This window comes from Muntiacus reevesi, chromosome 3, assembly GCF_963930625.1.
Source record: "Muntiacus reevesi chromosome 3, mMunRee1.1, whole genome shotgun sequence".
Lineage (NCBI taxonomy): Eukaryota > Metazoa > Chordata > Mammalia > Artiodactyla > Cervidae > Muntiacus > Muntiacus reevesi.
Genome location: NC_089251.1, coordinates 245,497,639 through 245,522,981, shown reverse-complemented (window position 1 = coordinate 245,522,981; position 25,343 = coordinate 245,497,639). Strand labels below are relative to the sequence as shown.

Genomic DNA, 25,343 nt, shown 5'->3' with positions numbered 1-25,343 from the left:
GAAGGTGGAGTCTACTAATAAAGCTTTATAACAGTACAGGAGGTAGTCTATTAAGTGTATTCATCCCATGCCAATTTAAGGGCATATTTCTCAAGTTACCTTTACCTAGGTTTGCCCCAGAATGAATGAGTTCCAGGCTGTTTTATTGTCAGTATTTCCCTCTCGTCAACGATTCAATTATTATCGTTGTTATTATTATTATTGAGACACGTTCTTTGATCCTTCGAAATCCCGCTCAATCTAGGCCTCAAGTGTTCCTGTAAGTCTCAAGGGAAAACGACTTTGGCTGAAGTCGGCGCGCAAAGCCACACCCTGCAAGAGGCCTTAAGAGACCTGGGGCTTTCCTGGCAGCTACCCAGCTGCTGGCAACCACGCGGCGCGTCGGAATCCCACAGTTTGGCACCGAGGTCGTCCCGTGGGAGGCCGACCCGCCTCCTCGCGCCGCGGACTAGCTGCTTCTGGCCGGGACGCGGCCCTTCACGCCGCCCCGCCCGCCCCGGGCTCATTTGCATAGGGACGCGCGCGGCGCCGGCGAGCGGGAGGGCGGGCGCGGCCGGGGAGGCGGCGCGCGCGCGCCCTGACAGCTCGGCCCTGCTCGCTCACTCGCTCGTCCCCGGCTTCCGAGCACAGCATGGCGGTCAAGGTGACTCTAACTCTCTGCTGCTGCCTTTATTTCATAAGAGACATTCCGGGGACCCTGCCTGCAGCCCCTCACGTCTTCCCACTGACTTTTTCGCCTGATTGTTAGATGGCGTGTCCTGGGGCTCCAGGAAGAACTGTGCGGGGCTTGGACCGGAGGGAGAGGATGCCCGGCGGGGGGAGGGGAAGGAGGAGGGATTGTGAGTTGGAGGGGCTTGTAAGGACCACTGGTCGGTGAAGGAGGAGGAGTATCCTGCCCTAGGTACATGGGGTTGTGAGCCAGCAGTTGGAGGGCATCAGAAAGGGAGTGGGAGGAAGTGGCATGGATAGCCGGGGATACCCAAGGCATCCGTGTATTGTGGTGGGGGAGGGGGTGAGTGAGTATTTGGGGGCCTCTGGAGCCAGGGGCAGCGGTTGGCATTTGAGCTGCAGGTGGCAGGATGTCTAAAGTATTTAGAAACGTTGTAGCCGCTTTCATTATTTTAGGTTGGGTGGAGAAAGAAAGAGGCGTAGAGATAATTATATTCTGCATTGCTTTCCACGGGAAGAAAGGCCAGTAGGCCATGCGATTAATTTGGGTGTTTCAACTTTGCTGTTGTTTCTACTCTTGCTGGACTCTTGGTTTGAAGGTGGGTGGATGCTCACTGTGTCACTAGTGGATGTGGAATAAAGTAAGGGCTTGATTCTCATGGCGTTTCCTTTCCAGCCCAGGGGAAATCTATCTGATAGATTTTGCTGTTTCTTAGGCTCTTCACACCTGTCTTTCCACCGTGTGATCACACAGCTCCAATTTGACAGTTGTTATCAGTATTAGTGCTTTTAATTTGTTTTCAACTAAATGCACTTGTAAAAGATAAGAGCATTGATTGTTAGCATCTGTGAACTCTAATCTGCAGAGATTATGTGATCTCTAGTGAAGCATTAACTGGCTTTTTTTTTTTTTTTCCCTTTACAGACAACCAAGCGAGGTGATCCTCAGGAGTTAAGAAACATATTCCTACAGGTAATAGCTTATGTGTTGTGCTTCTTCTTGGTAGGGCAGGTGTTGGGGGGAAGGTGTAAGTCTAGTACTTTTCAGGCCTTAGCTTTCAGGAATGTTTTATCCATATTTTCATGTATTCTTCAGAACATGAGAATAAATAATATAAATTATAACTCTTATTAAGATTTGATAAAAAGATTTCCCTCAAATTATTGTTTTTTTTTAAATGACTTAAGACATAAAAAAAAATCACTAAGGAGAAAAATTTCAGTTTCCCTTAAGCATTGTGACTAAAAATTTCAAAACATATTGACACACTTGTGCAATTGATAGTTATGATTCACATTTCTTTGTTCTTTGAAAATTATGTTTATAAAGTTTTCCTGCTTCTAAGCAACTCTCGGTGCAATTTGTTACAGAGATAAGAATATTATAGTTATTCTTAATTTGTGTGTGTCTTTTCTTCTTCTGTTTATTTTTATTATATCCATGGGCTTGGGGGGGGTGTGTTACAAAATGTTACTATGTGTGATTCTTGCAAGAATCCACCCTCACTTCTGTTAAGTTTTTATAATCAGTGACTTGGCTGTAGACTTTTTAAAAATTGGCTTAGTTTTTTGTTTTGCTTTCATTTCTTAATTTCAGAAGTTCTGCATGCAGGAAATTGTGCTTAAGTACATATAAAGGGAGGCAAGCTTAGGTGTCCTACCAAATACTGTGTTTTTCTCTGAATTCTTTAGAGAATGTTTGAGAACGGGTCTATTCTGGACCCGTTCTTGTATAGAAACTTTGACCTTGGGCAGGTCCCTGCTGGGTGTTAGTTTCCTCTGTAAAATGAGAGGTGATCTTCCAAGATTCCTTCCAGCTCCAAAAGTCTATGATTCTATATTAGGAACAGATTCTAACATGCACATCAGCCTGGTGCAGATGACATTTTTATCTGAGAAATGTGGATTGCTTAAGCTATTGTTGGGGAGGAGGCTGCATAGATGACCAGTTAGTGAAAATGAGAATCTTAAATTTTATAAACTCTGGTAAAAAAAAATAAATAAACTCTGGTAAAGGGAAGCATCATTTCCAGAACAAAAGTAATTGTAATAGAGATGCTCTGTTTGTGGTTTGAAACCTTGATTTCTCACAAGAGTTCTTAAAAATAACCAAAAATATGTCAGTGTTAACCACGCCACGTACTCAGTTGTTTCATGAGGAATTCATGTGATATAGTTAATTTTGTTTTCTAAATGAAGTAGGCATAGGAAAAATCAGTGGAAATGCCTCATGAACTAATGAACAGGGCATTGACCAGGTGTTGGCAACACTGGGTTCAATCGCCAGTCCTGCCTCTATCTTGTGGTTTTACCTGTGAGCTAATTATCTGACCTTCCTGGGCTTCATCTTCTCATGTAGTTCTCAATGGGCTATAAGGGAATGGGAATTGAAGTCCTTTCAGCTTTAAAAATCTTGTGGAAAAAAATCTGTGATTCTGTATGGATTTGATTTTGGAGAGGAGAGGGCTGGGACTATGCCTCACTTTTTGAAAACTTTCAAGTTTTATCTTTTTATACATTATTTTGATGATGCCCTTACTTTTTATACTGAAAATTTGTGGAATTCATTAACTACATGTTTAGCAGTAACAGTAAAGCATTGACCCAAGAGTTATTGATAAGAGTCAGAACATAGATACTAGCTTCTGGTAACTGAAACAGCTTGATATAGAATAGAGTTAGTTGAGTCAGTTTGAGAGCTATTAGCAAGTAACATAGATTTTGAATTTATATCTTAAATACTTCAAACTATAGTTACTTGAAGCTATAGGGCATTATTTAGAAACAGTTTTGTTTTAGATGCATTTGGTTTTTTAATATTTTAGAAACAATAGCAGGCAAAAATACATACTACTATGCATTTCTTTGGCAACTTAACATATTTATCAAAATATTCACTGGGAATTATTTACTGTGTGTCATGTATGTACTTGTATTTAGTTTAGTAGTAGACACTAACATGTTGAATAATTAAAGGGGAGAATTGAGCCAAGACTTGAATGAACAGGTAAACGTGACTAGTCCCTCTTTGAGACCTGTCCCATGTCCCACAACTTATGGTTGAGGGAGTCAAGAACAAATGAAGGCAGATATATAGCCTCTGGTACGATAGTCAAATTGATTTGTCTAGATCCTTGTGGTCATGTAGTAATAATGACAATGGCTATCATTTATTGATCATTCTGAAGTATGCTGGGCATTGGCCTAGTCTTTTAGGGTATTATATTAATTTTTTTTCTTTTTAAACTGACATATAGTTAATTTACAGTATTTCAGGTAAGGATATTTTATTAATTTTCATAACAACCTTCCTGCATGCTTAGTCACTCAGTCATGTCTGACTGTGACCCCATGGACTGTAGCCCACCAGGCTCCCTTGTCCATTGGATTCTCCAGGCGAGAATACTGGAGTGGGTTGCCATTTCCTTCTCCAGGGGATCTTTCTAATCCAGGGGTTGAACCTGGGTCTCCTGCATTTCAGGCAGATTCTTTAACAACCTTAGGAGATAGCATTATTGTCCCTGTTAAATCATGCTCAGTCGCTAAGTTATGTCTGACTCTATGACCCAATTGACTGTAGCCCACCAGGTTCCTCTGTCCATGAGATTTTCTTGGCAAGAATACTGGAGTGGGTTGCCATTTCCTTTTGCAGGGGATTTTCCCAACCCAGGGATCAAATCTGTATCCCTTGATTCTGGATTCTGTCTGCATTGGCAGACAGATTGTTTACCACTGAGCCACCTGGGAAACCTCTCCTGTTAAATAGATGAAGTTAAATGAGTTGGTTATTGTCACTTAGCTCATAAATGGTAGAGACTGGATTCTAGTCAAACTCTAGAATCCACATTCTTAACCCTTACATGATACCACTTGTGGGTTCTTGAATGACTTTTGAAAGCTAGAGACATGTAAAAGTCTAACCGCAGCTGTGTTTCTTAAGAAATTAAAGAAAAAAACCTGGTTACTTAGGTGATGAAATAAAATACCTTTCCACTGTTGACTATCTAGAACATTTGGCTAAGGACTTTGGATTTGAAACAGTAGGAAGGCACTCTGGGTTTCTCACTGGGCAAGTTGAAGTGGGTAAATTCTGGCAGCTCTTTGTGTATGTTGGATAAAGTGTGGAGAGGCTGAAAGTAGGTAGAGAGATCTGTTAAGAGGCCATTGAAATAATTCATGTGGGAGATAATGACCTGGAGTGGCTGATGGCTGGGGAAATGGAATGGAAGGTCGATACCAGGGACTTTGGAAGGGATGAAATCAATTCAATGTGGTATTAAATATGTAAGTAAAGGAAAGAGCAGTGAATCTAGCATTTTTATGATAGATGTTAATTTATAAGGCATCTATTTTAGGAGTTGGGTGAGAGGATTGTTAAAGTTTGGTTCCTAAATAAATGTGTCCCAATAAACTGAAGTCAGATACAAGTTTTGTATAGGTGGTTGATGAAATGTTGGATTAGGAGGAATAATTACAAAATAAACAAGACAGGGAATAAATGACTGATTTATAAGTGATATTATCAATTGAAATGGAAGGAGGAGGAGTGGAAGTGAAGGAGGGAGAATGGCCTCATGGGAGTTTAGAGTGTCACAGAAAAGGGTCTAGTCAAAGTAAAATCTAGATTATTCTGTTATTAATATAATTTTGTTTTGGTAGGATTTGAGGGGTCACTTGAATTCAGGGTCATTTGAGCTGCTTAAAGACTACAGAGAAGATATAATTTTGAATTTTAGAATGCAGTTGAAAAATTCTGAAAAATTTAGATCTATGGCATTGACTGTCTAAATTCACAACTAGCTGGTGTGGCTCACAGTCATTTGTTTTATAAACAGCAAAATATTCCTGTTTGAGAGTGATGTTATACCTATTCATGACACTTCATTTTATGTGCAAGTCCATTTATGTGCAAGTCGATAAGAGTAAGTAAGCATTTTGATTCTGAGTATAGAGAAATGTTTTTTTTTATGTTCATCATTGCTCAAATTTTGGTGAGCTGTGTTTTCTATTAATTAAAAAAAAAAGAAAAATAGTATTCACTAGGATTCTTTTTCCTGCCCCCCCCCCCAAGTACGTAAAATTGGAGCTCAGCAAATGAATTCTTATGTGTTAGACTGCTGTAATTTTACAACCAGCTGTCAAACTAATATTTTACTGTTAGTACCTTTGAAACTGTCAATCCTGGATTTGTCTTCTACCTCTCTCAGCCACACACTATCATTGACCCAAATCTGCTACATCAGAGGTATATAGTAGCAAAAGGAGACAATGGAAGCAGTGAAAAGGAAGGTGAGGTAAGGACAAGGGGAATGTCATAGGCTGTTTGTTATAAACCTGGCAAATTTAAAAATGAGTTAATCTGGTTTGGTCTGTGTTTTGTGGCAAAGTAGGTTTATCAAAAAGCTGTTTTAACGGACTTCCCTGGTGCTCCTGTGATTAGGACTTGGCTCTTTCACTGCTGTGGCCCAGGGAATTAAGATCCTGCAGGCCATACAGTGCTGCCCAAAAATGAAAAACTGTTTTAAGTGAATGATTTTTGAAGATCTCTTTTTTTCTTTTTAAGTTGATAGATTTTTTTTTGTTCATTTACCAGTGTATCCTATGATAAAAGCAATACATGTTGAGACTGTAGCATAATATATGCTAGGCCCAAAATGTGTGGCAATGTAGAAATCAAATACTATTTTTATCCTTTTTTCTCATCACCAGTGTAACTAGAAGATTGTATCCCATATCAAATTATGAAAATCCATTTTTTCTGTCTTGTTTATTTTACATTAGAAAGTAAAGAGGATGCTGCTGCTAATGTAAAGTAAACAGTGATTCTTCTGTAGAGTTTTTATTATAACAAATTTTTAATTGAAAGAAAGGTCCTTTATTCAATAAATATTTTTTTTACATATTATGTATTTATTTACTTTTGGCAATAACCTGCAGCTGAAAAGGGAATTAGCTTTTAGCAGGAGACTCTTCTATTTTGTTGAACTATGAGTTAGGGCTATGTTTTCCAAAGTGTAGGAAGTGAATAACAATATTACAGTTATAATAAGAGAATCAGGTATTGAAAGATGACAACATCTACTGAGGCCAAATGTGGAGAAAAAAGGTGCTCTCATAGTGCATTTGTGGAAACAAAGACTCTTTGCAAAGCACTTGGCAATGGTTTAAAATAAAGATACCATTTAAAGAAACAATCCTATTTTGGGGATGTTTATCCCAGAGAAATAAAAATACTCATAAGAATATACACGTACAAGATTGTTAGTGGCAGCGCTCAGTTGTTCCTCAAAAACAAAAAAAAGTTGGGGGGCACAAAATAAATGCTATCAAAGGTCAGTGGTAGAAAAATTTTGAAATAACCATGGAAAATTAAGCAGATACTAAAAGAATGAGTTAGACTTACTCCAGCTAATTTAGAGGAATTTCAAATGTACTGTAAATGAGTCTGCCTGCAGTGTGGGAGACCCTGGTTTGACCCCTGGATCAGGAAGATCTCCTGGAGAAGGGAATGGCTACCCATTCCACTATTTTTGAGACTTTCCTGATGGATCAGATGGTAAAGAATCTGCCTGCAGTCAGAAGACCCAGGTTCAATCAGGAAGATCCCCTGGAGAAGAGAATGGTTACCCACTCCAGTATTCTTGCCTGGAGAATTCCATGGACAGAGGAACCTGTCCTGCTATACTCCATGGGGTCACAAAGAATGAGATACAACTGAACGACTGACATTTTTTTTTTCTTTATAAATGAGGAAAGACAGGTGTATATACGGAAGGATAGATAATGTTAACTTGGTTGAGGTAAGAATTCAGGGGAAATAAAAACAAACTCTCAATGTATATGTGCTAAATTTTGAGCAAGTGCATAATTTAAAAGTAAGAACTTAGTAATTCAGAACATGAAGTTAAAAGAGACTTCCCAGCATGAATTGGGTTGAAGAAACCAGTGAGAGAGACACAGGAAGGGATCTATAGTTTTCTTAGCCACCCTGATTAAGGGTTTTCACCAGTTTTTCAGGCTATAGGAATTGAAGGTAATAGCCTTTATCTTTAGTTTATAAAGTATTTGCCATGAACTATATAGAGTTCTTATTTTTAAAAAAGTATTAGGCATTAAGGGCATGCTAGCAATATAGTGAAGACTTTATCCTTGAATCAACTAGACAGATGAAAAAATAATTAGGATTAAAACATTAGAGTTATCAAATGCTGTCTATGTCCTACTATCAGTCAATACATTTTTAATTGCCTAATAGGCTAGGCGCTATACGAGGTTTGGAGGTACGACAGAGGAGTTTGATGAAGGCATGACCTCACATTCTAGGTAGGGGTGAGACAGACAATAACAAAGACCACACATTAAAAAACAAATATCAACCACGGGATTGTGACAGTTCTGATAGGTAGAATGATGGAAAAGGTGATCGTTTTTCAAGATGGTGGTCAGTGAAGGCCCCTAAGGAAGTGATATCAGGGCTGAGAACTGAAAGGTAAGTAGAGAGAATTCCACACGTGCAAAGGCCTGGATGTGGATAGGATTTGGTATGTGCAACAAACAAAAATGAGGCCAGTGCTCCTGAAGCCTCAGTGAGTGAGGGGGTGAATGGCCAGTAAGAGATGAGGCTGAAGGAACCACAAGCAGGACCTTGTTTGTTTATAGGCCATGAAGAAGAGTTTGGATTCTTTTCTAAAAAATGTTGTGGAACCTGTTGGAGGTCTTTCACCTTGAAAGTGGAATGATTCAATTTATATGTTAAATAGATTGCATTTAAAGAGATCATACTGAAATGTAAGCTTTCTCATATATTTCTGTGCTTTCTCATGGATTTTCTACTCTACCTTGAGTAGACTGTGATTTTTCCAATTTAATTTCCTCCTGTCCATAGCATTCTTAGGATATCTTGATCTGGGCCTTGGTTGACTCCTTTTCATCCAGGAGGCAACAGAATGTAGCCAGAACCTTACATGGGCTTTGTAGTCTAACCAGAATCTGAATACTCTTTGATCCCTTTTGCTGAGTGACCTTAGGTGTTTACATTTCTGTGGGAGTCTGTCTTCTCATCTGTCTAAGAAAGGATAACTGCATCTAGCATATAGGGATGTTACAAAGATAAGATAATGTGTAAATAGTGCCTGGCACTCAGAGAACCTGGTAAAACTTAGTTCTTTGTCCCTTTCCTTTTCTTCTGAGCTGAGGACTTTTCTTTCCTGAAAAGGAGCTCAGTCCCTTGTGTTCCCCAGGTAACTGTGCTGGACCTAGAAAGTGACTAAGGATGCTAATAAGTATTTATGATCATGTACATGTAATCAGTTAATTAATTATTAATTACATTCTTGAGATATACATCTGAAGATCTTCACAAATCCCCATATTCAGAAATATCTCCACAAAAGATAATTTCTCTCTCAAGTCTAGAGATCCTGAGAAGGGGTAGAGCCATGATTAAAAACTGGGAGACTGTGGAAGTATGTGCAGAGTTTTCATTTAGGCCTTCTGTTGCTCTGTCTTAACCAGAGGAGGAATAGTAGTCCAACCAAGAAATACCAAGATGCAGACCTGAAAGAGAGACTTATAATTCATTCTTTATGTTTGTAATTTGTGAAAAATCATCTCCCTGTTCTGGTCAGCTCTCTTTTACTTAGCACTGCTGAAATTTCTGAAACATGACTCACTGAAACCAGTGCCATGGCTTCTAGGACTGTACTATTGTTTGTTAGCTGTTATGTTGTAGGGACTATTTTAAGCTTTTTATACAAATCACTGTATGTAATCCCCAGGACAACTCTATAAGGTAGGTGCCATTAATATTCCCATTTAATAGATGAGAAAACTGAGCCCCAGAACGGTTAAGCATCCTGCTCAAGGTTATATAGTAAATGGAGGAGACTTGCTTTATGTATGTTAATACAACTTGCCTTATTTACTTAATATTGTATGGCAATGCAGGTATGGTAGTACATATAGAATCATCTTATTTTTGGGGTAGCCTTTTTTATTATGAAAAACTTCAAACATATATGAATTTAAAGAAAATACCATAATGAATTGCCATCTACCATCACTAATCTTTGACTATCATGGCTAATTTTGCTTCATTTATATTGCAGCTGCAGGGGATTATTTTGAAGCAATTCTCAGACATCTTATCACTGCATCCATAAATACTTCAATGTCTATCTCTAAAAGATGATGACTCTGGAAAACAAACCAAACAAACCACAATACTTTCTTGCACCTAAAATTTTTCCTTAACAAACGAATTTCAGTTCAGAGTTGCAGTTTTCATGCTTGTTTCATTTTTTTTTTTAAGTTACTTTTTAAAAATCAGGATCCAAGCCAGGTTCCTGCATTGCATTTTGTTGATCTGTCGCTGCTCCCTACCAGGATAAGAGACCTTTTTTCCTTATGGCAAAAATCTTGCTATGTAATCAAGGTTTACCAACAATAAAGCATTTGATACACCTGGGAGCTGCACCTTGATTATTAAACACATGATTTGTCCAGGCTTGTAAATATATATGCCCCTGAAATGTTCCCATGGTTACTTTGACCAGGAAATGGAAGTATTTATTTTAAGAACAATGCAAATTATTCAACTTAATCTGCTATGAAACATTCTAGTTCCAGTTACTGAATTCTCTAGGGTCATTATTTCCAAGGTTTTTGGCCATTTTTAGGAGTTAAATTGTTTTGAAAAACTTAGCTTACTGTGGTAACTTCTGTTAATTTCAGTGATTAACTGAAGTCTTGCACTTCCTCACTTTGTTAGACATTGCATGGTAGCTGACAGAGGGCCTTGATGTAACAAATAGTAAAAATACACATATTAATACCAAAAGAAGGTAGTGTTTCATGAAACAATCTGAGAAAGGCAAGTTTTTGGAGAATTTTTTTTGCAGTATTAAATAGGTTTTGTTTACAGTGTAAGTGAAATATGCAACTGAAAATGCTAATTATATGTATAAAACTGCCTTTTCCTAAAAAATGCATGTGTAGATTTTAGTAAATACCAAAAAAATTTTGTGTCACTCATTAAAATCTGTTTTAAAAAATTAATGTGGCTTCATAGAGTTGTTAAAAATTGATGTGGCTGTATGTATTAAAAATTATTTTTTCTCATTAAAATATTATTTCTGCTCTTGAATTCCCCATTGCACTATTGTAACAGAATTTGTGTTGTTGGATCTGTTGTGGTCTTTGCTTGTTACATAGAGTGCTTGAGTAGTGAAAGGGCATGCATTCCGGACTAAATTTGGCTTGCATTAGGAGTAAGAGCAGTAATAGTGAAGGACAACAAGATTAGCTTCATGTGCTCAACTCTTGCCTTGGTACAAGTTTTTCTCTTCCTTCGCTCATGTAATTCTTTTTTCTGTATAGGAAATGCCCTGTGTGATATTTGTAGTTGCCAAATTTTGTGACATTGTCCTTTAGAGTTAGAAATCGCAAGGATGTTGCAATCTGAAAATGTCAGTTTATCTCAATTGGAACAAAGTCAGGGAGGAACAGTTTGTTTTGACTCATGTTACAACCACATGTTGGATAAGCAGAGATGAAGGTGCCTAGACCAGTCAGGACTGACTTTCTGGTAAACCCAAGAATAGTAGAAGTATAGAAGTATAGTAGAAGGAAACCTTGGTTAGAATAAGGGTGAAGAGTTAGAACAGTAACTCCTTCATGTTTGAGCAGAAGCAGAAAAATTCAGTATGCAAGGAGGGAAACTGGGATCTGCTGCTTTTCTGTATTTCTAAGCGTTTTAGAATAACTATGTCAATCTGCATTAACTTTGCAATTTCCAAGTACTTTGATGTTCAAGATCTCACTTTTTTCCCTTACAGAAAGATCTACCTTTCTGTAATTTCTCGTTAAAGAGACTCTGAGAAGTGTGTGTTTGCTCCAGAAATCTCTACTATTTAACAACACCAGGAGATTAGAACCTCTTTTCTGACCTTGGTTTCAGTGTCCATCATGCCATGGTCTCTGAGTGACCTGAGGACAGGAACTATGTTTTCTTGATTCTGCATCCCTAGTGCCAGACCTAGTGCCCAGCACAAAGTTGGTACTTGATAAATGTTCTAAAATGAATGCAAAATAACCTGAAAGATTTAAGCAGATTTTCCGCGTAATAAGAAGTGCTTCTAGATATATTACCTTGGTTTTGGTGGGCGTACTGAAAAAGAAAATCCTTGATCTTGACACACTATAATTTTTAAAAAGTGACCAACATTCTAGTCACAGCCTATCAGAACTTTCCTTTATAATTTCTGGAAAATCTTTTAGAAATATAAAACTCGAAAACTTCTGTTTTTAAACTTCAACCATTTAAACAGCTAATTTATATCATTAAAACTATTTGGGTCTATTTACTCATTCATGTTCTTGAATTTTAAATTAACCTTTTTTTTTCTTCCCTTACTCAGTGGAAATGTAGTGTGTAAACTTTGTAAAGTCTGCTTTATAATAACCTGTGATGTTGGTTGCATACATTCTAAAGGTTACTTAAGGTTACATTTGGCAAAATTGCAAAGGAGTTATTAGTATGCAGTTAACTACAGTCACCTGAGGTCTTGATGTGTTGATCTGTTGGCTTGATAGAACATTTCTGGATAACATGATCGTCTCTTTTGAAGCTAGAGGTAGTTTAGTGAAAGTATAACATAAATCTGTGTATGAAATCATACTTTTATCAGCAATGATTTTGATTAAATGTATAAAGATTTTAATCTTTCTTTAAGATCCATTTTCTTTCTCATGCTTCAGAATGTCAAGGCTTTTTCAAACACATATGAGCTATACTCAAATTCAGATATTTCTGGAAATGCCAAAGCTATGGGCACTTACACATTAAAACACTTCAGTTAGGTTTTAAAAAATAGACCACCTATTTTTTTTCTGATACTGTCAGCTGCTTCTTGTCTGTCTTTTATGTGTCCTTGACTTCTTGCCCAAGAAGGATTTATGACTGCTTAAGAAACATCTTTGAAATGGCAAATGATTAACTCTAAAGTTATTTGGAGTATGGGTATAATATTTGGCTAATTTCATTTCAAGTCATTTTAGTTCAGCCTTTGAAATGATAGGAACAAGATAAAAACAGTATTGTGCAACTAAATTAATATATTAATTTTTTATCATAAGTGTTAGCCTAGGAGATCCAAAAGTTTGTTTTAAATTGCCTTTTTTCATTTTTAGTGTAAACATGCAAGTCATTTTGGTTAGCAGAAAAAGTCTTAGTAAGCCTGGTTAACCTTTCTTTATTTCTAGCTGTGTTACTTTAGGCCATGTTTCCTTTTTTTGTTTGTTTAAGCGTTATTATTCAGTCAGTTAAAATCAGCATTAAAAGTAATGAAGTTATTTAAAATAAATAGGTCATTCTTATTTTAAAAAATATTTTTAGTTTAAATGTATCACCCTTTTTGAGGTACCTGCTTTTCTTTGTTAAGGAAATGTTCTAGCCTTTTGGCTGACTGTGGGTAGATTCTAGTTTCAGTTCTGAATTCCCTCTTCTGTTTTGTCTGTTCAGACAGCAGGCTCAGTGACATTGCCAAGTAATTGTCTCTAATTTAATGAGTTAATTAGTTAACTGTCTCCTGCAGAAGTCAAGTACTGACTCCTTGTGGCTGAGAAGACTTGTGTTATTTTCCTCTGAGCTATGCACTTTATCTTTCAGTTAAAATAGACTAGGAGAGTTGGGAAAAACACTAGCAAAATACCTCAGGGTAAGTGATTCTCTGGCATCATTTATAACCCCAGATATTAGCAAAGCCTGTTCCAGTACGTGTCAACAAAAGCAATTGTTTTCCTTGTTGGCTGCTGTGTCCTTGGTGGTTTGTGCTAAGGCTGCTCCGTTTCCTGATGGTTTTAAAGTTAAGAATGTCAGAATTTCTCTCTGTGTGTATGTAATCTGTGTATATAGTGGTGATAGTCCTGGCAGTAAGATTCAGGTATTAGATATCAGACACCTTTGTGACAAAAAGAAGTGGACACTTCAGTCAGTTCAGTTACTCAGTCGTGTCCGACTCTCTTTGCGACCCCATGGACTGCAGCATGCCAGGCCTCCCTGTCCATCACCGTCTCCCAGAGTTTACTCAAACTCCTGTCCATCGAGTCAGTGATGCCATCCAACTATCTCCTCCTCTGTCATCCCCTTCTCCTCCTGCCTCCAGTCTTTCCCAGCATCAGGGTCTTTTCAAATGAGTCAGCTCTTCACATCAGGTGGCCAGAGTATTGGAGTTTCAGCTTCAGCATCAGTCCTTCCAATGAATATTCAGGATTGATTTCCTTTAGGATAGACTGGTTGGATCTCCTTGCAGTCCAAGGGACTCTCAAGAGTCTTCTCCAACAACACAGTTCAAAAGCTGTTGATGGTTGGATGGCATCACCGATTCGATGGACATGAGTTTGAGTAAGCTCTGGGAGTTGGTGATGGACAGGGAAGTCTGGCGTGCTGCCGTCCATGGGGTTGCAGAGTCAGACATGACTGAGCGACAGAACTGACTGACTGATAGTTCTTTATATATTATATATATATATATACACACACACACACACACACATATATTTTTGGGTATGTATTTATATATTGCTAAATTACTTTTTTTGTTTAATTTTTTTTAATTGGAGGATAATTTCTTTACAGTATTGTCTTGGTATTTGCTGTATATCTGAATCACTTTTTTAAAGGACTGAATGTGAAAAAGCAAGATGGATAGAACAGTGTGAATAGTATGTTATCATTTGTGTTAAAAAGACATGAATAAGAATAATCATACATATTTGTATGTATATATTGGCATATATGGGGCTTCTCAGGTGGTGCTGATGGAGATATAAGAGACATAACAAATGTGGGTTCATTCCATGGGTTGGGAAGATCTTCTGGATAAGGGCATGACAACCCACTCCAGTATTCTTGCCTGGAGAATCCCCATGGGCAGAGAAGCCTGACAGACTACAGTCCATAGGATCGCGAAGAGTCAGACCAACTGAAGCAACTTACTGTGCATGAATGCATATTGGCGTCTATATATATATATATATATATCTTATATATAAAATTTACTTGTTTATGCACAAAAAAATATCTGAAAGTGTGTGTGAGAAATTGATTGCCTCTGGAGTGAGGAATTGAGTGACTGGAAAGAGGCGGGAGGAAGACTTTTTTCATTGTATATTCTTATTTTGAATGGTGTGAATTGACAGTATTAAAATCATAAATAAAACAAAAAGCCTCTAGCAGTGGGTGAAAATCCCCGTTGTTTTTTCATTTTCACTCCTACTGCTTTGGTGCAGGCCTTGGTCTCTTTCCCCTGGATCTTTGCAGTAGCCACTACGTGGTCTCCCTGCCCCCAGGCAGCTTATCTTTTCTCCAGTCCGTCTTTCACATTGCTGCTGGGGAGAGCACATGTCAGATCATGTCTCTCACTTCCTAAAATTTTAAGTGGTATCCCATGGCCCATAGGATAAAGTTCCAACTCTTTGTTTTAGCATTCCAAGTCTTCCACTGCCTGGTCTCAAATTGTCTTTGCAGTGTCACTTGTACACATCTTTGTGTACCCTCTCTTTGTTATCTTTCTCCAGACAGCAACTCCCTCCCCCCAAAAAGAAATAAATTCATTTAAAATTTTTCTGTTTTTTTTTTTTTTTTTTTTTTAAGCCTGAAATACCCTTTCTCTCAATTTGCAGTTAAAACTGAATTTTGCTTTCAAGGCCTGTTCCGAACATTATTTTCTTTTTCCTCTCACCAACTCCCTGCCATCTATCCTCAAAATGAATCATTTATTTTTGGTTTGCATTGTATGTGTCTCATACCTTTGGCACTCATTCTAGTTAATTGCTCACTTATCAGTTGCTTAAGTTCTATTTTTAGACTTCCTTGTATTGATCCCTCTTTCCAGTTCCAGTAGCCTTGCCAACATTGTGCCTTTCTCCACTCCTGCCTGTCTTTAACCCTGGTGGTTTTCATATCTTGGTAAATGTGTCAGATTATGTTATACATTGAAGAATTTTGAGGAGAAGCAGCAATTGATTAGAATTAGTAGAATCCACTCAATGTCATAGTTTATTTTTTCTTTATCCTGTTTGCATGCCTGTTTTGAAATGTCAAAGATAATTTAGTTTTCATTTTATAGATATGTGATATATATCTAGGGACCTGGGAGGAGAATGTCCTTGTTGAAGGACTCACAGTGAATAAGTTTAGAGCCAGGGTGTAAACACAGGAACCTTTCAGGTATGACTTTTATAGCATGTGGAGAGAACATGACTTTATTTTGGGATTATACTAGTTAGGTGCTTTTGGTGGTACCAGCTAGTAAGAATGTGTCCACCTTTGGGCTGCTTCTTATGTTGACGATAGAGCATTTGCTGTGATAACCTCAATGATATTTTTCAGAATACAACAAAGGAAACTATTTAAAATTTAATTCTGTCCTTATTGAAAGAGCTAATGGCTTGGTTTAGTCAGATTCCCAAATGAAGACATTTGAAATGCTTAACCAAAAGCAAACCAACAGTCCTTTGATCTTTTGATCCTTGTCTTTCCTAGAAGCAACCTCTTGTAATTTTTTTAGTTATTCATTTTTCATGAATAGAAGTATTTCTATACTTTGCTTTTCATAAAGTGTAGAAATACTTCATATCTTTGTACTGCTGCTTCTAGACACTATTGACTTTCTCTTATAGCAGCTGAGGTATTTGACTTCCTCTCCCATTCTTCTCCCTCCATGCTTATCATTATATTTATAATTGTTGCTAAATTAATATTTGGTATCTACATTATTATAATTCTAAATTGTTTATTTTCTGCCAAATCATGTAATGTTTTCTGTTTTTATATGACAAAAATACTTGTTCATAATTTACTTTTTTATAGAGTTAAAAATTGCTTAACTTTTCGTTTACTTAGTGATTCGTGTACCTGTTACTGATCCCTTAACAAATATTTACAGAGTGCCTACCATGTGTCAGCTATTATTCTTGGTGTTTGGGATACATCAGTGAACATGCTAGGCAAAAATTTCTTCTTTTGTGATATTTACATGCCACTTGCGAGATAGACAGCAAACATAATAAGTAGAATACATAGTATGGTAGTTGATAGGTGCCAAGGGGAAAAGCAGAACACCATAGGGGATTTGGGAATATAAATACAAGTCTGGGTGGGTAAGTCTCATTGAGGAGCTGACATTTGTGTAAAGATTTAGGCTCCTCCCAGGGTTATTTTCCACAAAGCCAAATGCCTCGAATAATCTGACATTGCAGTTTCCCTAGCGGCTTGCTTTCTTGGAGCCCTCCCTCTGCCAGCCAGGACTGGCACTCCAGAGCCCTGCAACACAAATGTTGTCCCGGGATTTCCCTTGGCCACTTCACTGGGCTGGATCATCTGGTTTCCTGGATCCTCCGTCTTTCTATTACTTGGTTCATGCTGTCTTTTTGATGGGGCAAATTATCCCATAGCTTCCTGAGAAAGCGTACATTAAAGGGAGGGAAAGCATATTGAGAATATGGATATTCCAGAGTACTTTTAACCTACCCTTACAGTTGATTGAAAGTTTGGCTCAGTTTAGAATTCTTGGTTAGAAATCATTTCTCTTAGAATTTTCAGTGCCTTACTGCATTGTCGTCAAGCTTTCAAAGTTTCTGTTGGGAAACATTGAGGGCCATGATTCATAATTGTTTATACATGACCTATTTTTTCTCTCTGAAAACATTTAAGATTTTCTCTTTATTCTGTTGTTCTTTAATTTTATGATGATGAGTCAAGCCCTGGTGTGGGTCTTTGTTGTGTTTTAATTGACTGTGCTTGGCACTTAGTGGCCCCTTGTATTCTTCAATTCTGGGAAATGTTCTGATGTTACTACTTTGATAGTTGACTGAAGTAGCTAAGTTAATCAACTGCAACCCATAGAGGAAGGCTTTGGCTGTTCATGTTTGGTCACCAGTTTAGTCAGTTCAGTTCAGTCGTGTCTGACTCTTGGCACCCCCATGAACTGCAGCACACCAGACTTCCCTGTCTATCACCAGCGCCCGGAGCTTGCTCGAACTCATGTCTATCAAGTCGGTGATGCCATCCAACCATCTCATCTCTGTCGTCCCCTTCTCCTCCTGCCTTCAGTCTTTCCCAGCATCAGAGTCTTTTCCAGTGAGTCAGTTCTTCACATCAAGTGGCCAAAGTATTGGAGTTTCAGCTTCACATCAGTCCTTCCAATGAATATTTAGGACTGATCTCCTTTAGGATGGACTGGTTGGATCTCCTTGCAGTCTAAGGGAGTCTCAAGAGTCTTCTCCAACACCACAGTTCAAAAGTGTCAGTTCTTTGGTGCTGAACTTTCTTTACCATAGTACATAAGACCCTTACTATATATTGAGTTGTTTATTTAATAAGCAGATATTATTATTATTTTATTCTCTAAAATTATTGACATAAAAGGCAGAATTTTTTGTTTCTTTTTTCCAGCTCCTGGTACTTAGAAGGAGTACCTGTGTTGGAAGGTCTTGTTTGTTATGCTGTCGTTGGTCATTGCCCGTGTAAGGTTTGGCAGGTGTGTCCCCACCCCCACTCTTGCCATCAGGAAGCCTCCAGAGGCTTTGAGGCTTTCTTAACTTGGTTGCCCTTTCACCTTTCTTTATCTTTCTCATATTTCTTCATGTGTGTATACACACACACACACACACCCGCCCCCCCCATAAAATTCACCATTTTAAAGTGTCCAAGTCAGTGTTTTTTTTTTTTTTTCCAGTTTATTTACAATGTTGTGTGACTTCACCACTGTTTAATTCCAGAGCATTTTTATCACCCCCAAGGAAACTCCCCCTATGTAAAGTGGTTAACTCCATTCCCCAATCCTTCTAGTTCCTGGCAACTACTCCTGTACTTTTCTGATGCTGTGAATTTGCCTATTATGGACAGTTCATATAAATGAGGTCATGAGTTATATGGTCTTGTGTGTAGTTTCTTTAAAGTGTTTTCAAGGTTCATCCATATTGTAGCATGTATCAATACTTTGCTAATGTTTTGAACCCAGGCTCTGGGTGTCTGTTTTTGGACTATCCAGAAAAAACTTCTACATTTATTGTTACCTTGATTATGATACTGGCATTTAATTTACTTTTTCAGGAAACTTTTGTTGGGTACAAAAAGATACTGAACAATTTTAACTTTAAGTATACATTATTTACTTTTTAGTATGCCAGTACTGAGGTTGATGGAGAACATTACATGACCCCGGAAGACTTTGTCCAGCGCTATCTTGGACTGTATAATGATCCAAATAGCAATCCGAAGATTGTGCAGCTCTTGGCAGGAGTAGCCGATCAAACCAAGGATGGGTAAGAACTTGTATGCTCTTTTGAAAGCTAATGTTATTCAATGTCGTACTAAAAAAATGGGAAAACCATAAATTTACCCATGACTATTTAGAATTTTAATGTTAATAAACCATATCTTTTCTTAGAAGTTTAAAAAAATTGTTATTTACTGCCATTATCAAGTATACTTTCCTTTCTTTCTTTTTTTGAAAAAAAAATACATGCAAAGCCATATTTTATGTTGAATAATCTGACCAGAATGGTTTTCGGATAGCTAAGTTATCTTTTATTCATTCATTCAGTAAATATTGAGTACTTACTGTGTTTTAGGCACTTTCTATGTACTAGAATTCCATCAGTGAATAAACCACAGAAAAACAATAAACAAAATTTAAAAGTAAACTATAATGTTAGGTGGTTATAACTGCTATAAGGAATAATAAGGAAGCATTTAGAGTGATACTTATTCATCTATCTGTCCATTTATCTGTCAGGTATTTATGAGACAGCCATCATTTGCCAGGCACTGGTGAACATTAGGAATATAAATAAAATGAGGTTCATGACCTTGAGAAGAAACTCATGGCTTAGTGAGAAAGAATGAGTAAACAAAGGGAAAAAGTAATACTTTGGGAATAAGGTGCTATGATAGAACCATATAAAATATACAAAGGACACCTAAGACAGTATAATTAACTCTGTTTTGGGTGTTTAGGAGAGCATCTTAGAAGAAGCGATGCTTGAGTGAATCTGGCAAGACAAAAAGAGTTTGCTGGTTGCTGGACAAAGAAGGAGAATTCCAGGAATGGAAACAATTGGCATGAAACATCAAGGGGCAGGGACACGCAGTTTTGAGGGCACCTCACCGTGTCCCCTTTGACTAGCAAAGCAATAAAGCTATTCTTTTCTACTTCACCTCCCCACACAAAACCCATCAAGGGGCACCTGCATGTCCGTGTTGCCTCCCCAGTGGGCAGGTTGTCAGAGTAATGGTCGGGGCACAGCTGGGGACCTTGTGTGCTAAGCTTTGACTGTATCCTATAGGCTTGTGACTCTCAGACTTGCAGGTATTTTTAGCCTGGCGTTGTAGACATGTGTGTAGTCACAGTAATTACAAAGTGCATCTTACTTAAGTGTCAGTTTACTCAAATCAAGGGGAAAAGGCATTTTTATATTAAAATCTAGTAGTACTGTATTATGGAGGGAATGGAATGTTTGTATTCTTTGCTTTGTGAGTTCCAAGCTAGAGCCCCAGGACTCCAAGGGCCCAGTTTCTTTTTCTTGCCTGTAGAGGGACTTGTGTGAAAAACTAGGCAAAATTAGTTTTAACTCTTTAAAATGTTTAGAAGGCTGTCGTAATACAGTGGAAGTGTTGGTTTCTAAGTTCTTTGAATCCAGGGTTATTGTATTCATTTGTATTTTCTCACAGAATTTAGCACAGTGCATGAAATTTACTATGAGTATTTTATTTCTTGTAAAGATTTTATATAATTCATCACTGACAGATATTGAGGAACTTGTATACATTTTGTGCCCAGTCTCTAGAAAAAGTCAAATTGGCTGCTAGGCTACTGTGGACCATTCAGTCATTGAGTATCTCAATAATGATTAGACAGTGAGGCATATACAAATTAATCATATTTAATCAGAATTCCTTCTTCAAATTTAGAAATTTTAATTATTATCATTAACTTGGTCTGAGACTTGTCAGACGTATCTTTTCAGATGTTTCCTCCATATCTTTTCAGATGCTTCCTTTTGTGACCATATGTTCTGATCCATTCCACTGGTGTATCTTATTTGAAGTTTCATGTGGTTCTGTCAGAAGCAGTTGTGTTGTTAAAGTGTGGTCAAGTGGAATTGAGTGTTTAAGTTGCCAGAGTAGAATCGGTCAAAAATGGGTTTTGGCTAGTAAAGAATCTAATAATGTTGAATACTGTTTACTTAAAAAAAGCAAACTGTCTCTCTTTTGAAAAGGTATATCTGTTCTATTTAAAATTTTAAAAACTGCTTAAACTTCCTTTTTTCCCTCCCTCCTTAGAATAAGTCAGATTGAGATTGGGTAGGAAATTTGATTCATAGAGTTAGGTCATAAAAATTATAAACATATACATTATTTCTAAAAGAGAAAGGTGGAATTTTCTAGAAACCTCCCATTCATGGTCGGTCTTCATAGTTTCCTGAACTTACTGAAATATAATGCAAAAATGAATGATTTTGTATTTTCATTTTTCTGGGGAGAAATCACAGGTTTTTGAAAGGGTCTATGACTTCAGAAGGGTTTAAATATCATTGTTAAAGTTGTTTTTCTTTTTAAATATTTTAATTTAAGAAAATCAAAGGTGTTGATGATGTTTAAACTTATTCCAAGTAGTCAGCCCTTCCTCATTTCACATTTAAGGAAAATGAACTCCAGAGAGATTGATTGACTTGTCCAATAACACAAGATTAATTCTCTTAATTTTTAGCTCATCTTCTTGTAATCATTTTAAAAAGCTATCTTTTCTGTATCATTCTGTTTCCTGCTCCTTTAAGCAGGGCAGTGATGAAAGTTAGGATAGTTTAGTTGGTTTATCTTTTTTCCAACTCCAAGAAGTATTCCTTGATTCTATTATAGTCTTTTTAGGACAAGTCCTGTAGGTATATGGGCTTCCTAGGTGGCTCAGTGATAAAGAATCTGCCTGCCAATGCAGGAGACGCAAGAGACATGGATTAGCTCCCTGGGTTAGAATGATCCCCTGGAGTAGGAAGTGGCAACCCACTCCAGAATTCTTGCCTGGAAAATTCTGTGGACAGTGGACTGCAGTTCATGGCGTTGCAAAGTCGGACATGAGTGAGCATAGCATGGCCTATAGGTATGTAACTTGACAAGAATCATGTAATAATGTTTATAATTACTCCAGACCAAATCTGAGTTAATTAATAATCTGAGTGATTTAGTTAAGTGTATGAGAAAAGCAGGTTTAGGGGTGGTTAGTACTATGTCTCTTTTGTGTTCTATCCTTGCCTGCCCTCCCTTGTTTTCTTAGCACTTTAACTGCTCCCTTTCTCTTCTCCTGGCTCCCTTTCTTCTAATAAATGGTAAAGTAAGCAAGAGTGTTTTGATACAGGTGCTTGCTATGGACAACCGTGTATTTCTTTTTTGGTTTGTTTTTTGTTTTTTAAATATTTCGTTTGGCTCTGCCACATGGCATATGAGATCTTAGTTCTCTGAACAGGGATCAAACCCGGGCCCCTCGCACTGGAAGGTTGGAGTCTTAACCACTGGACTGCCAGGGAAGTCCCTGGAGAGCCACGAGAGACAACACTGTATAAATAGCATAATTGGTTGTCTAAAAGTAAAAGCCATTCGGTTCAGTTCAGTCACTCAGTCGTGTCCGACTCTTCCCGACCCCATGGACCACAGCACGCCAGGTCTCCCTGTCCATCACCAACTCCCGGAGTTTACTCAAACTCATCTCCGCTGAGTCGGTGATGCCATCCAACCATCTCATCCTCTGTCGTCCCCTTCTCCTCCTGCTCTCAATCTTTCCCAGCCTCAGGGTCTTTTCAAATGAATCAGCTCTTCAAAACAGGTGACCAAAATATTGGAGTTTCAGCTTCAATGTCAGTCCTTCCAGTGACAACTCAGGACTGATCTACTTTAGGATGGACTGGTTGGATCTCCTTGCAGTCCAAGGGACTCTCAAGAGTCTTCTCCAACACCATGGTTCAAAAGCATCAATTCTTTGGCATTCAGCTTTCTTTGTAGTTCAACTCTAACATCCATACATGACTACTGGAAAAATCATAGCCTTGACTAGAAGGACCTTTGTTGACAAAGTGATGTCTCTGCTTTTTAATATGCTGTCTAGGTTGGTCACAACTTTCCTTCCAAGGAGTAAGCGTCTTTTAATTTCGTGGCTGCAATCACCATCTGCAGTGATTTTTGGAGCCCCCCAAAATGAAGTCTGTCACTGTTTCCACTGTTTCCCCATCTATTTGCCATGAAGTGATGGGACCAAATGCTATGATCTTAGTTTTCTGAATGTTGAGCTTTGAGCCAACTTTTTCACTTTACTCTTTCACTTTTATCAAGAGGCTCTTTAGTTCTTCTTCACTTTCTGCCGTATGGGTGGTGTCATCTGCATATCTGAGGTTATGGATATTTCTCCCAGCAATCTTGATTCCAGCTTGTACGTCATCTAGCCCAGCGTTTCTCATGATGTACTCTGCATATAAGTTAAATAGCAGGGTGACAATATACAGCCTTGATGTATTCCCTTCCCTATTTGGAACCAGTCTGTTGTTCCATGTCCAGTTCTAATTGTTGCTTCCTGACCTGCATACAGATTTCTGAAGAGGCGGGTCTGGTGGTCTGGTATTCCCATCCCATGAAGAATTTTCCACAGTTTATTGTGATGCACATAGTCAAAGGCTTTGGCATAGTCAATAAAGCAGAAATAGATGTTCTTCTGGAACTCTCTTGCTTTTTGATGATCCATCAGATGTTGGCAATTTGATCTCTGGTTCCTCTGCCTTTTCTAAATCCAGCTTGAACATCGGGAAGTTCATGGTTCATGTACTGTTGAAGCCTGGCTTGGAGAATTTTGAACATTACTTTACTAGCCTGTGAGATGAGTGCAATTGTGTGGTAGTTTGAGCATTCTTTGGCATTGCTTTTCTTTGGGATTGGAATGAAAACTGACCTTTTCCATTCCTGTGGCTACTGCTGAGTTTTCCAAAATGCCCATCAACAGAGGAATAGATAAAGCAAATGTGGTACATTAATGCAGTAGAATATTACTCAGCCATTAAAGAGAATGAATGCTATTGCAGCACCATGTCTGAACCTAGAGATTGTCATCCTGAGTCAACTAAGTCAGAGGAGGAGAAATATTGTATGACACTTCTTATATGTGGAATCTGAAAAGAAATGATATTAGTGAACTTATAAAACAGAAAGAATGGATACATGTATATGCATTTGAAGTGTGCAACCTGTGAGAACTCCAAAATTAAAACTCGTTGCTGAACAACTGTCAACAGGAGAATGTGGGATCCCACCAAAAAATATACCCCCCATCCAAGGGCAAAGGAGAGGCTGCAGCAAGTCAGTAGGAGGGATGAAATCATGTTTAGAATCAAACCCTCTTCCTGCCAGAGACGTTTGGAGGGCTGAAACAAAACCTGTATGCAGCAGGAGACTCCACAGAGAGTGACAGACCTGCCTTTGAGTGTTTGAGTGTCTCCTGTGGAGGTACAGGTCAGCAGTGGCTTGCTGCAGGGACTCTGGGTGCAGCAGACCTGGGTATGGCATAAGCCCTCTTGGAGGAGGTCACCATTAACCCCACCATAGAGCCACCAGAACTTACACAGGACTGGGGAAACAGACTCTTGGAGGGCACAAACAAAAACTTGTGTGTACCAGGACCCAGGAGAAAGGAACAGTGACCCCACAAGAGACTGACCCAGACTTCACATGAGTGGCCAGGAGTCTCCTTGGGTTGACGGTGGCCTGGTGCAGGGTTGGGGTCACTGAGTGTGACAGTGCGTGCATGGACCCTTTTGAAGGAGATTGCCATTATCTTCATTACATATACAGTTACAGTTCAGTCTCTCAGTCGGGTCTGACCCTTTGTGACCCCATGGACTGCAGCACACCAGGCTTCCCTGTCCATCACCAACTCCCCACGTTTACTCAAACTCATGTCCATCGAGTTGGTGATGCCATCCAGCCAGCTCATCCTCTGACATCTCCTTCTCCTCCCACCTTCAATCTTTCCCAGAATCAGGGTCTTTTCCAATGAGTCAGTTCTTTGCATCAGGTGGCCAAAGTATTGGAGCTTCAGCATTAGTCCTTCCAATGAATATTCAGGACTCATTTCCTTTAAGATCGACTGGTTGGATCTCCTTGGTGTCCAAGGGACTCTCAAGAGTCTTCTGCAACATCACAGTTCAAAAGCATCAGTTCTTCAGTGCTCAACTTTCTTTATAGTCCAACTCTCACATTCATACATGACTACTGGAAAAACCATAGCTTTGACTAGATGAATCTTTGTTGGCAAAGTAATGTCTCTGCTTTTTAATATGCTGTCTAGATTGGTCACATGGACTACATGTGACCTTGTCTAATTCAATGAATTAGTCCTTGGACCTTAGTCCTTGTCTAATTCAATGAAACCATGAGCCATGTGATGTAGGGCCCCCCAAGGTCATTGTGGAGAGTTCTGACAAAAGGTGGTCCGCTGGAGAAGGGAATGGCAAACCACTTCAGTGTTCTTGCCTTGAGAACCCCATGAACAGTATGAAAAGACAAAAAGATAAGACACTGAAAGATGAACTCCCCAGGTCGGTAGGTGCCCAATATGCTACTGGAGATCAGTGGA

At 38.5% G+C, this 25,343-nt stretch overlaps 1 protein-coding gene across 1 annotated transcript in view; it reads left to right on the top strand.

Annotated features, from left to right (window-relative positions):
- The first annotated feature begins 526 nt into the window (after window positions 1-526).
- SLC25A12 (solute carrier family 25 member 12) overlaps window positions 527-25,343 on the top strand; it is a 95,341-nt gene continuing 70,524 nt past the window's right edge. The window contains exons 1-3 of the mRNA XM_065931759.1: window positions 527-643; window positions 1,595-1,642; window positions 18,854-18,996. Of these exons, the coding sequence (XP_065787831.1) occupies window positions 632-643; window positions 1,595-1,642; window positions 18,854-18,996 (203 nt within the window). The 5' untranslated portion in view covers window positions 527-631. The remainder of the gene's footprint in view (window positions 644-1,594; window positions 1,643-18,853; window positions 18,997-25,343) is intronic.